Source organism: Squalius cephalus, assembly GCF_949319135.1.
Source record: "Squalius cephalus genome assembly, chromosome: 20".
Taxonomy (NCBI): domain Eukaryota; kingdom Metazoa; phylum Chordata; class Actinopteri; order Cypriniformes; family Leuciscidae; genus Squalius; species Squalius cephalus.
In genome coordinates this window covers 20,372,944-20,386,381 of record NC_137141.1, presented here as the reverse complement: position 1 = coordinate 20,386,381, position 13,438 = coordinate 20,372,944, and the positions used below count along the sequence as shown (strand labels likewise).

The 13,438-nt window shown below is 36.7% G+C and overlaps 2 protein-coding genes across 5 annotated transcripts in view; one reads left to right on the top strand and one right to left on the bottom strand.

Annotated features, from left to right (window-relative positions):
• wdpcp (WD repeat containing planar cell polarity effector) overlaps nucleotides 1-13,438 on the top strand; it is a 97,766-nt gene that overhangs the window by 24,112 nt on the left and 60,216 nt on the right. Inside the window, exon 1 of one of the 4 annotated variants that reach the window (XM_079852762.1) lies at nucleotides 6,435-6,740. The exons of 2 other annotated variants lie outside the window; for them this stretch is intronic. The gene's annotated coding sequence lies outside the window, so the exon portion shown is untranslated. Of the gene's footprint in view, nucleotides 1-6,434; nucleotides 6,741-13,438 lie in introns of those variants that run through there. One more of the 4 variants, XM_079852763.1, reaches the window with a different exon arrangement.
• On the bottom strand, nucleotides 1,176-6,398 carry mdh1ab (malate dehydrogenase 1Ab, NAD (soluble)). Its single transcript, XM_079852772.1, has 9 exons — nucleotides 5,460-6,398; nucleotides 4,775-4,873; nucleotides 4,464-4,560; nucleotides 3,427-3,602; nucleotides 3,205-3,327; nucleotides 2,923-3,099; nucleotides 2,566-2,679; nucleotides 2,010-2,099; nucleotides 1,176-1,828 (listed from the first exon to the last, which is right to left on the bottom strand). Exons 1-9 carry the CDS (start codon nucleotides 5,460-5,462, stop codon nucleotides 1,706-1,708), a joined length of 1,002 nt encoding a protein of 333 aa, XP_079708898.1. The 5' UTR covers nucleotides 5,463-6,398; the 3' UTR covers nucleotides 1,176-1,705.

Below are 13,438 nucleotides of genomic sequence, written 5' to 3'. Positions count from 1 at the left end.
CTTTTAGATTTTTTTTTAGGAACACGGTAGAGGTGGTTCCATGGCGTTAAAGTATTATGATTGCAAAGCGAATGTGAAAGTAGATTTGAAGCGTCTTACTCTGAAGGCTGAAGGATGCTGTCGGGGAGCTGCTGAAGGTTGTTCCGGAACAGCGACGTGTGTTTCCCTCTCTCTGACCAACCAACTTTCTTCTCTCAGAAACAGCAGTGCGAGGTCACTGAAACACTGCGGAAGTGTTTCACCAAAATCATTGTTTAAAAACATCCTGAATATCATACGTTGAATATAGTTAAATGAAAAAAAAAAAAAAAAAAAAAAAACTGTTTTGAAACCAAAATTATGTACGCCACTTGTCATCCATTCATTTATTTGATTATTTTCGGTAATTATTGTGATTTATCCTAGTCACCCAGTCTTGATGAATGGTGATTATGGAAAAATGTATCAGTTCACACTTAAATTTTTACATTTATAGATGCAACGGGACAGCGGGTTCTTTTAATTTATGAAGTAAACAAATGCAAGTTATTTATTACAGCGTTAATGTGTTGCAAAGGAAAAAAAAAATGTAAACTCGCAGTAACCAATGAAAGCACTGCATTTCAGTACGGCGAATCTCATTGGCTGACTTCAGTCGGGCACCATGTTGCCATGTCCGCATACAATAAGCGACTTTAGGGTTGCTGCTTAATAACTAACTCACTTACAAATATGAGCTCTGTCGCGGGTTTAGATTTTTTTTTTTTATCTTATCCGTAGAATACAGTCACGTTTTTGGGATTTCTAGTGCTTGGTCACCTTAGTAGAATAAAACATCACCTACCTTATCGAAAAGACAGCAAATTTTGGATGGTTTTTCTATCGAGATTAGATTTGGCAACACAATCGAGAAGGCCACGTCTGCAATCTCACACCAATGACCTTGCAGTACAGAACGTTTAACTCTCCTTTCATACAGAATGTAATGTGTCAGAGAACAAGTACAATATTTAGTTTTTCTAATATTTCTTAGGTCAAGAACACAAAAAGTATCCTGACTCTTAACACTACAATACTGACAATACAATGGTCATAATATAACAAATTTTGAGCACCAAATCAGTGTAAACGGCAGTGTGCAAATGATTGATTTATTAATGTAGGAAAACTATGTATTTTAAAAATAAGTGCAAGTATGCATTTTAATGTCTAGTTTTTATTGCTGGATACATATAAAATCTGTTACAGTAACCGCACTGCCAAAGCACTTTAACACATTAAACATTCCTTGTTCATTTCTGACGAACACCTGTCAGACATGTAACAGTTGAAATTTCAGTACAGGCTGGAAAATGACAAAGAAGGACCTAATTTATGTACTCTGAGTCCTTTCCAGGCTTTGTTCCTCCTTTATGCAGCTTTGAATTAGAAAGGGCAGTCTACAAATAAATAACATCTTGTTTTAGACTATTGTTTCTCCTTACATGACAGCTGTGCTCAGATGGTAAAACCAAAAACAGGAAGAGAAACAACCGAAGTCCCTGCTAAACAACAAGACTAGGTTCCAATTCTGAAAAATCAGCCAAAATCCAGGATTTCAAGTACATACAGTTCTAGAATTTTGTAACAGTTTCAGGGGGAGATAAAGATTTTCTGGAGTGTTTCACAAACGTGCTTCTGGAGTTTTCTGGGCATCTAAGAGTGGTGAATATGGCTGGGTTTCCAGTCACACACCCAGGAAAGAGACAGCGGTGTCTCTTTCCTCCACTAATTCTGCTGCTGTTGCATCCATCTTGGCTCTTGAGAAGTCGTTGATGGCCAGCCCATCAACAATCTTCCAGGTCTTGCCCTGAAGAAAAAGAGAAACGTTGCAATGGTGGCTAAAATCATACTTTTCTAGTTGATTAAAGTATGATGAATAGATGTGAATATGAATTTGATCTCAGGATTGATCTTAGTAAATAAGGCCATGGTGTGGAGATTAAGGAAGAGATATCAGACACAGATTTTGGGAAAGTTTCATGACAAACCTTGATTGAAACAGGGAATGAGTAAATTAGGTCCTCAGGTACTCCGTAAGAGTTTCCAGTGGAATAGACACCCATAGAGATGAACTCACCCTATAAAACAAATGCAAGAAGAGTTCAGAACAAAATAAAGTTGTTGCCTTGTGTGCAATATCAAACAAAAAGCAGAGAACACTTCAATTTGACTATCATATTAAGCAATCATCATAGTGAAGATGAAATTATTTACTTAATTAAATGAACTACTTAATAATGTAACTCATATTGTTTTTTTATGGGAGTGGAAAAAAGACTAATGAGCAAATGTACAATGTTATTACACAGTCCTTGGGCACTTTTATTTCCTATTGCTTGGCTATTGCTAACAGAAGTTTTTTTATTTTTTCCTGTTGTGTCTTCCCTGTTTATTAGGCTAACTTTGAGCCTTCTTGTGTCAGAAATTGCTGGTAAACACATAACTTTAGAGTAGAAATCATTAAGAGATTCCTTTTAAGATGCAATCAAAAATCTACAACGGTAACTCTCAACTAGGGGGCCAGGGCCCTAAAAGAAAGTTGACCTCGGAAGTGCCTGTCCAGATGTCTCTCATGTGGTCACAGATGGCCTTGGCGGCTGACATGGCACTGGAGAGCTTCCTGGCCTTAATGACTGCAGCACCACGCTGCTGCACTGTCTGTGAAACAGAGGAAGAGTGGAATAACAATAAAAAGTTTCTGATCAGATTATTCCAGTCAGTAGTCATGTGCAAACTGAATGTTGTTACAATGGACCAACTTAAACTGACTTTCTTATTACTAATGTCATACACATGAATTCTAATAAACATACTGGAATATTCTTGCTTACTAATGTGGCATAGTAAATAGGCCAACAGTGACCTCTACAGGAGGAGGAAGTCATAGCAGACAACACTTACAGAAATGAATTCTCCCTTCAGCCAGGTATCGTCCTTCACTGCATCGAAGGCCGTCACGTCCTTTCCCTGCACAATCACCTTGCAGTGGTGGACGTCAGGGTACTGCGTAGACGAATGATTTCCCCAGATGATCACGTTCTTCACACCGTTTGCTGAAATTCCACAACGCATTGCCACCTAGAGGACACATTGTGTGGTACAAGTTAGTGGGTATAAATTGAATCCTTTCACCTCTTTGTATTGCGCTCCATTAGTGGACCATCCAGCAAGGGGGTGTTTTACCTGAGAGCAAGCCCTGTTGTGATCCAAGCGTGTCAGACAGGAGAAATTCTCTTTGGGGATGGACGGGGCGGATTTGGCCGCAATCAGACAGTTAGTGTTGGCTGGGTTACCAACAACTAGAACCTGCATATTAAAACATAAGGGTCAAAATACTGCCTTCATACTTGATTAACTTTAATTCTTCCAACTGTGCAAGCACTTAATTAGGTCACGGTTATTCACCTTGACTGTTTTCTTTGCATACTTGTCTAGTGCCTCCCCCTGAGCCTTAAAGATGGCAACGTTGGCCTTAAGTAGGTCCTTTCTCTCCATGCCGTCTCTCCTTGGCATCGAGCCCACCAGGATTGCAGCATCCAAATCTTTGAATGCAACATCCTCTTTATCGGTGGGGATGACCTCTGAAACAAAAAGACAGACAGAGTAGATGAAGGGTAAAACAACACCAGCAATACTCAGTGAGTCACAAGACAACACACTTTTTTAGAAGAATCTCAGAAATAAAGAACCTGAATAATGTGAAAAACATTATTATTAAAACTTAATATGATATGTAAAAAGAGCCAGCTATTACTGTTGCAAAAAGTTTTTAATTTTTTTATTATAACTTGTTTCAGACTGATATAAACAGAAAAAATATAGTTTGCTGAAATACTACTTGAATACAATCATTGGCCTAATGCTTATTAACACAAATTTAAAAAAATCTCCCATTTTCATTAAATGTGAATTTATGAAATAATAATTGAAATAATAGTCTATTATTTACATTACATTAAGTATATATCATGGTAATATTTGTTGAACTGTCATGTATTTATTATACTATACATTAAAAAAATACTGTTTGTTTTAAATAAATAAAAAATGAGTAAAGGTGATTGTTAAGAATGTAATGTCACAATGCAAATATATTGTTTATATATACATAAAGCCACTGCATTTTTTCTTTGGGGTGAAATGTAGCCAATGGCATATTTTGTTTCACCCATCCAGTTTGGCACTCCAGAGTTTTTGGTTGTTAGTTTTGTTCCATACACTTGACAGCTCACATACTGTCAACCTTCCCATACCATCCTCTGATGGGAACCACAATTCTAAGTTTAGCTGCCCTTTCAGCTGGGGATCATACAGGCAGCCAATCAGATTGCTCTGAGCTCTTGTCATTTGTGCAGTGAAAACACAGGCCTTTAAGACTGCATAACTGGCACAAAGACTAGAGAACACAGGGCCTCATGACAGTCGATTCTGTGCGAGTGTACCTCTCAGAAGTGGGAGGGCACAGTCCTGCAGCTCCATAACGACACCCTCCAACACAGGCAACATGGGAGTAATGTCCAACAGAACCAAAACGAGGGGCTGAAAGAGAGAGGGAAAGTGAACGTTAGTGCATTACTTGCATAACTGTCACAATATAGTTTTGACCTGCACCTAAGTATTAATCACATGAGATGTGGGCTGTCAAAGACATATATGGTGCCTATTCCTGGAATTAGTCAAACAGCATGAATGATATCCAACATCCTTTAATTGGATGTGACGGGACATTGCATAATCCAAATCCTGCCTTTACCTGATCTTTACCGAAGACATCTCCCTTTGCGATGCCGTACAGCAGAGAGTATGCAATCTGCCCTGCGGCGCCGGTAACCAGGACTCTAATAGGCTCAGCCTACAGCGAAACAAGAGAGATAGAATTATAAACAATAGATGTCATTTAAGGTAGCAAAGAAAATAACAGTGATCTTAATCAACCACTCAGGACAGAGAAGCTCAGGAGGCTCACCACGAACATAAATAGTCCTGGCAAACTCTGCCAGAATGAAGTGCTGAGTGGGATATTTTTAAACTGGGAGACATTTATACATTTCTTCAGTTAATTCCCTTTCACCATTTGGCACTTCTGCAGAAACCTTCATTTGTTGCAAATTAATGTATCTGCATTCTATTCATAATCACTAATCTATGACTTACCTATGAATAGACCTCAGAATGCCTTTAACTGATTGATATAAAGAATATAACATGTGCAAACAAAATTTCTTGACTGTTATATTCTAACAAGTTCTAATCAACATTATGCAATTCTTGCTTCCCGAACAGTACATTATACATCTGATCTAACAGATAACTGCAAAAGTTTAGGTTCTGCTATAATTCTTAAAGTAAGACTCCACAAAACGGTCACTTTCCGCTAACGTGATCATAAATTGACAGAAAAATACTTTCATATAAATTTGGAATATTATTTGTCTTACCATTTTCAGCTGGTTTAGAATGACAGAGGCTTTTCCACTACTCTGGTGACTGCGGAGGTCACCCCTATTTCTCTCACGAGGCAACAAGTTGTCGCTGCACCTGCGTTTCAAGTGTCTACTGGGAAATGTAGTTTTTAGTGGCCGTACAGCCGTTCATTTTGTTGAAATAAAGACTACAGTTCCTATAAAATACTAGGTAACGGACCCCTCTTCCACTAGTCGGACATACGACTTATCACAGCGAATCGGTTCTTTTAAACAGTTCGTTTCAAAGCACGAATACAAAAACCCTGTTTGTTTGCAGTCATTATTCAGGTCATAAAAAAAGTCGTTTAACATTTATAATAGAATCACTTTTTTTTTATTAAATCAAAAAAAGATTAAATCTTTTGAATAATCAAATAGCAGAAATGCTATATACAACATAGCCTACTGATATACAATAAACAGTGCTGCACATATTCAATTAGTACGTGCACTTCAAATAAAATAGCTTACTATCCATTATACATATTTTCAGTAGGCCTGTGTTGTATATAGCATTTCTGCTATTTGATTATTTAGAAAATTGACAACGTTCAAAGAGCTGCTTGGACCGATTTAGTTCGATTCATGAACAAATCTACTGGAAACATTAAAAAGGATCCGACTCTCAAGAACAATTCGCTGTGGTATAACGTAGTAAGATTATGTGAAAAACATGATTTGCTCATAAATAACATATAATAAAGCCGTTTATGCGAAATTAAGGTGCTAATGGTTTAATATTTAAATATATGTGTAAGTGTAGGCCTAATTGGACAATAAAGCAGTAATGAAAAATAACCAAAACATTTCTCGAAAAAACTACTAATTATTTAAAGAATCTGTCGGGGGTTTGTAAACTCATGTAAATTGTACTACCAAATATCAATTCATCCTGATCCAGACTGCTGGAACAACCCGGAAGATATTAAAGTTTACCGTAGTGTTTGGGAAAAGAACGCGGGAGAAAAGTAAACAGTGATGGAGAGTTTACAGTTGCGTCCGTTGCTTAGACACTGTTGAAATCATGAACATGTCAATGGCAACAGCTTACATAGCCTACTCTAGTCTAAAATATAGTGTGAAAATGTTTAAAAGTTACAGAAGTGAAGGAGATCGCCTTTAACGGCAACAGTTTAATTTTTACAAGCGTTTCTCCTGAAGGTTCATTTGCAGTCGTCTGGCAACAAACACACACGGCACCTTTGGCATCAATTCAATCAAGTGGAGATCAACAGATTATTTGTGAACTAATCGGTAAGTCTATGAATGAGTCAGAGCAGCCTGTGCACTGGAGTATGTGAAGTGGTGAATCATGTGTATGGTAAATTAATTTAGTAGAAGCTGTTGTACAGTGCAAAACAATGGGTGTTTTTTCTCGTCTCACCCGAAAAATTGAAATTTGCAGTCAGATATGTCGGAAGTCGGCGGACTACCACCACCACCACTTCGGGCCGGACCGGTTCAGCTGAACGGTCAAGGTTCACTGCTGTCGGCAGTCTCGGCACTGAATCCTGTGCTGGCTTGTGGTTTTGTTGAGAGTGTGGAAAGTATTATTATTAGTGGACATGTGGTATCTAATTTATAAATTGGAATTATACTGTTATTTCTCGTAGTTAACAGATATATCCTACTAGTAATTATCTGATAGGCTAAGGAACGTCAGAAACTATCAAAACTAGGTTATAGCCTATCTTGTATCCCTTACAAACTTATGGATATACCCCAAACCTGTTTTGGGATGCAGGAGTTAACTTAGTTATAAGGCTATTTCCCCATTCTGAAAAAATATTTTCAGTTAGTAAGGAGGAGGCTAGTAATTGTCAGATAGTTTCTTCTAACTGTTGTAGTAACAAAAATCATGTATACAACTGATCTGTTATCTTTATTCTGTCTGAATACACAACAGAGAGCAGCCATGTCATCACACAACCTGTATATCTTTATGATAGATGGCCTTCGCTCCCTCCTACTGTATATTGAGAGGTTGATATAGGGCCTCTGTATCAGTTCAGTGCTGTGAGGACCCTTGCTCTGGGTGAGATAGATGATCTCCCTGCTGCATTTTACATGAACTCATTACAGGCTCATTACAAACTACTTGACAAAGGAGATGAGGATAATGTTGCTTCTTCATGTGATGTGCACGCACAGAACAACACCAAACACTCTTCTCCACAACACAGTTTACGAGTGCTTTTTAATCCTTTTAAACAATTGCTGCCGGATATATCACTGGATATAGTTTTATGCATTTAATTGTATTTGGAATAGAGTATTATTGAGAATATTTTATAGCAGAAATTTTTTAAAACATCTAAGCCTGCCTACCTTCTTGTCTTTCTTTTGTTTCTCTTTCTTTCTCTCTCCCTCTGGCTGTTTCATTCATGCTGTGTTTTGTGGTGTTTATAACACCTTCAGTTTTCTGTAAAAGGTCAAATTTCACACCTTTAAAATATATATAATGCATATTTTATAAAGAAATACATTATTTTAGTCATAAACTACAGTAAGAAGTTTTAATTTAACTTATAAAAATTTGAATTATGCTTAAGGGATAGGCTAGAGATATTGTACTGATGCAGAATAAAATGTAACAATTAGTTTATATTTATTAATTATATTTATTATATTTATTTAATTAAACGTTTATTAATTGATTTAGACTATTCATATACCGTATACAATTAAATAGTATTAATACTTTTGAAAATGTATAACAGGCTTAGGGCTGTTCCGGGCCTTTCACATAGAACGTGTTTTTCCATTCCAATACTTTTCCAGTGTTTTTCTATGTAAATGTGCGCTGGACGGACGTTTATAACCATTGCGCTTGCGTCTTGCGTCTTTTGCAGCACAGACGCGCATGACAAGACGTTTTAAAAATGCGGTGCTTCAAGTTAAAATCAGTTAAACTTTTAAAAAATGCGTCTCTTTTGAGATCTTGCGTTTTCCCCATCCCACTGCCAGTGTCTTGTAGCCTGGTAATACCAGACTCTGCTACTTCACTTTGCTTCGTAGAGAGAGTCTGGAATAGCATAATAGAGAAGTGTTTTCTCTCTCGCGGGGGGGCGCTTGTCTGAAGTTTAAAATCATTGGTTACCCGTAAGCCAATCACATAACGTTTGGTTATGGCGTGTGTTATGCGCATGCTCAGCCGCATCTAACTTCCACTGTAAACACATGTATGATGCGAAAACTAAACCATCGAGCGAAATACCGGAGTGAACATGGCTGTGAACGACTTTTGCAGATTATGTGAAGTAAATCTACGCAAGTACGCATCCACCACGGTACAATCAGCGTCTACGTCACGGCTCTCAGCCCGCCCTCTGTTCGTTGATTGGCCCGGCTGTTTTCAGGCCGGTGGAAAACTGAAAGATACGCTGCTATCTCAGACTGACTACAGGAGCGAAATGAAATTAGCGGAAGTAGGAAGTCTGACGTAGTCAGGCTAAGTGTCTTGCGTTTTTCAAAACAAAAAAAAAACAAAAAAAAAAACAGCGTTCTGTGTAAACTGCCCCTTAGGTCTATTGTATTTAAAGATGGATTTATTTTCTGTGTTCAATACAGTTTTAGGCATTTGCTTTTGTCAAATTATACTGGGAAATCAAAGTTATTTTTATGCATGTGTTGTTGTTTTTTTGCAAACTATTGTAAGTTCCAGCTATCTGTGTATCAGATCACTTTGGAAAACATAGGCCTATTAACTTTTAAATCACACAATCTTTGCTCTTAACCATGACAGGATTGTCACACTAGCAAATGCAGTTTTGAAATATTTTAGTAGCGCAGTATCAGATTGCACCCTGTGAAAACTGAAATTCTAGAATAATCCAGGCCTGCTTCAACAAGCCCCCTTTTTAAGACCTTAATCTGTGCTAGATGTTAGTCAAGTCTCTCCATGTCAAACTATTGAAAATTAAATTTCATTCAGATTAAATCATTAACAGATTGACTGCACCCGAAAATGGCAGGGGTGGATTTTTATTTGTATGAAGCACTAATTATCATCAAGCATTTGTGAGATACTCTTTATTAATTTTTCAACCACATTAAGACTTACTGAGCTGAACATTTTTCAGTACTCTTAGTTTAAATAAATAATAAGTTGACTGCTTTCAGGCTTCTCTTTGTGGATTATAAAGTCATATCTCAGATGTCATGTTTCAGATGCTGTCCCTGATTCAGTGCATCTATCAACTCACGCTCTAGCGACTTTAGCTGGTTTCTGCCTCTTTTTTTTTTTTTTTAACTGTGCTGTTTTTCACAGATTTTGTGGATTTTGCATTGCTTGTGTCATGTCAGTAGGAATGTTTGTTATTGTGTATAATGCTCACGCTGTACCTGGTGAAATGAATAGGATATTCATGGTCTGTGCATAGAGAGAGAAAATCAAAACAATACCTGCATGGTATCCGAGAACATCTGCACTCTTTGACCTCATCAAACTATAACTATAAAGAGGTGCACTGTGGGATGTGTTATCACTTCAGTGCCTGAGTGAGCTACAAGAAAGGTGAAAGAGGAAAAATATTGAGGGTTTGGGTGAGAGAGTGCGAAAATGAAGTTTTTGACCTCTTAAACTTTCTTAATGTGACCTGAGGTCAGACCAACATAGTTTTTTGGAAAGTGAAGGAAGATATATTTGACTGTTTTTTGTTTTTTAGGCAGTATGTTTATTTATACTATCCATGTGTCAGAAATTAACTGAATAATATGAAATAAATAAAAAGTTACACTTCCATGTAAGACTTTTTCCTGAAAGAAATGAATACTTTAATTCAGCATGGCATTAAATAACCTAGATCAATTTCAAATAAATGCTGATCTTTTTAACTTTTGTATTCATTAAAGAATCCTGAAAAAAAGTATCACTGTTTCTGCTAAAATAAAAGCAACACAACTGTTTTTAACATTGATAACAATAAGAAAAGTTTCTTGAGCAGCAAATTAGCATATTATAATGATTTCTGAAAGATCATGGATAACACTTTATAGTAAGGTTTCATTAGTTAACATTATTAACTACTTTAGTTAATATGAACTAATGAACAAGATTTTAACAACATTTATTAATCTTAGTTGATGTTAATTTTAACATTTACTAATACATTGTTATAATCAAAAGTTGTAGCCTATTTGTTAACATTAGTTAATGCACTGTAAACCTACATGAACAAAAAATGAATGACAGTAGTTTTTTTTTTTAACTAATAGTAACAAAGATGAATAAATTCTGTATCAGATGTATTGCTCATTGTTAGCTCATGTTAGTTAATACATTAACTAATGTTAACAAATGAGACCTTATTATAAAGAGTTACCGGATCATGTGACACTGAAGACTGGAGTAATGTTGCTGAAAATTCGGCTTTACTATCAGAGGAATAAATTGCATTTTAAAATAGATTCAAATAGAAAATACTTATTTTAAATTCTAAAAATATTTCACAATATATTGTTTTTACTGAATTTTTGATCAAGTAAATGCAGCATGGCTTATTTCATGAGCATAAGGCTTCTTTCAAAAACATAAATTCTTATTGTTCTCAAACGTTTAGTGTATACATAAAATATGAAAGAAAAATATGGAACATTTTGGCTTTTTTCAATGTCAGTGGCATTTTTACCCCATATACAGTTGATTTCAGAAGTGTCTTGACATGTCATTTAACTGTATGGTTGTATCATTGCTCCATAGACGTTGGATCTTTTTGTTTGTTTGTCTTTTTAACTGAGACCATCAGCATTCACCCATGGTACAAATGACAGAATTGGCACTATGAAAGTGCCAAGTATTATGTGTACATGGACGTTTTGTAATCCATGTTGATTGGATTAAGATTCACATACCCTTATTTTGTGATTCTAAATATGTTTTTATTCCCTCTGTATTACAATGAACTGCTTTATTCAAAGGCAGTGGTATCTGTTGGTGATCTGGGAGTGTCTGCCGGTGACTCACCAAAACCCCTAACCAGACAACTGTTATCTCTTTTCCATTATCTTTTAGCAAAAACCATCTTGATAATGTGCTGTCTCTCAATGGGGTTACGTGAGAACTGTGATGTCCATCATTGTACTTATTCCTTAGCAGGATCTTAGATTATTTTTCTAGTGTCCGGAGTTTGAACTGCAGTTCCGCCTTGTGAACAATAGGTGTCAGTGTAGCACTAGTTTTGTAGTGTAATTCCTATAACAAACATAAATGCAACAAAATAATAAACAAGAATCACCTTTGAGTTTGAACCTTTATATTCCACAAATCACAGAATGGTTCTATTTTAATTGTGCTCATTTTTTAACCTGCACTTGTTTGGAGTTTTGAAGGCTCTACATTTAGTTCCAGCCCCTTGAAACCTGGCTGGAAGTAATTGAGCGAGTGTTTAGTTTCTCCTCCTTTAGGGGTTTTTAAGACAGCCGCATTTCAGGTTGTCACATTGTTTCACAAATGTACAGCTTGATTCTCCTGGCTCGTGATCATTCTAAGTGCTCTTTGATTTAGCTTCAAACAACAAAGCCCTCAGGAGTATTTACTCAAGAATGCTTTTTCAACCCGAGACTTCCCCATGCCTGTCAACTACACACTCTGTCAGCCTCAAATTTTCCCATGCCTGGCAGCCACACACACACACACACACACACAATCTGATCAAAGTGAAAGCACACACTTCACCTGCTTATAAAGCAGTTCCCGCCCTCCACCTGTCAATCACCCTGTCTATCCTCTTCTGTGTCTGGTAAACATGCCATGAAATCCGCTGAGATATTGGTGTCAACTTAATTTGACTGACTGTATAATGTGCCTTTTCCTTAGCGTAAGGCTACATATTATTTTTTACGCATCACATTTTTTACGCATTTCAACAATAACATAAAATAAAATGTATAAATAAAAAATTATTTTAAAATGTTATATATGATATTTTGTTATATTATTAATTGTTATTTTGTGTGTGTGTATTGGTTCATGTTAAATAGCAGGCTTTAGATCAGTTTTGCCGTAGATGGTGGTGAATCCCCTAGATTGTAATTCTCTCTGCATGACAGTGGAGTGTGCTGACGGGCCACACATAACCATAACACACTTCAACGTTGCATTGTGTTTGGTCTCTGGTCTCTGGTCTTTTTTTTGTTATTTTGTTGCTTGCTTCAACAGTGCTCTTCTTAGAGTCTTACACATCCACTGCACTCATCTAAAGGAGTGAATCATTGCCTTGGGGATCAGAGGCTGGTGCTCTTCAAGTCGCCCTTTGTGTTCGACTGTAGCTGTCCAGCAATCAAAACATGTTGCATTAATTCAAATCCCTTAAACTGGACAGGCAGTCCTGGCCTTCACACTCTCTTGCACAATGGTGAGAAATGGAGAAACAGAGAGACAGTGAGCATCCTGGACCGGGTCCTGAGTTTGAGGTTTGTTTTTTTGTTTGTGCCTCTCTCGGTCAGTGTAGGGATTAGGCCTGTAGTCGTTGTGCCCTAAGTTACCGTACAGATGTTAGTTGGGATAGCATTGTCATGCCAACCATAGCCTCCGGTGTAGTCGGGTCCTCCAAAAAAAGCTTGCTCGCATTTACTTTATGCAGGTGTTTGTGTGTGTGGTTTGGGGTGAGTCCAGTGCCATTTGGCTGACAAAAAAGCTATAAAATATACTAAAAATATAGTTATTACAGTATAGTACTGATTTTAGTGTTGAAATGTTTATTCTGTTTATATACAGTAGGTATCAATGTGTTTGTATAGACAGTGTCTGGCTTTATGGGAGTTGATAGGTTTAAGGCAAGCTACAACACAATTGTCTATTTTCCTTTGTGGAAACTTTTAAACCAGACCTTAAAACATAAACATAATGCTTACAGGTTTTTTCCTTAAATATTTTTACTTGCCATGACAACATTTTCACAAATATGATATGTGTATAAAATGCCCCAAAAAAGATTTAGTTTTTAAACTGT

Excerpts from the sequence above, each read along its gene's own strand:
- mdh1ab (XM_079852772.1), bottom strand. Across the intron at positions 3,100-3,204 it reads ACAACAGGGCTTGCTCTCAG|GTGGCAATGCGTTGTGGAAT; the intron begins GTAAAACACCCC and ends TGTGTCCTCTAG. Across the intron at positions 2,100-2,565 it reads TCTGGACAGGCACTTCCGAG|GGTGAGTTCATCTCTATGGG; the intron begins GTCAACTTTCTT and ends TTTGTTTTATAG.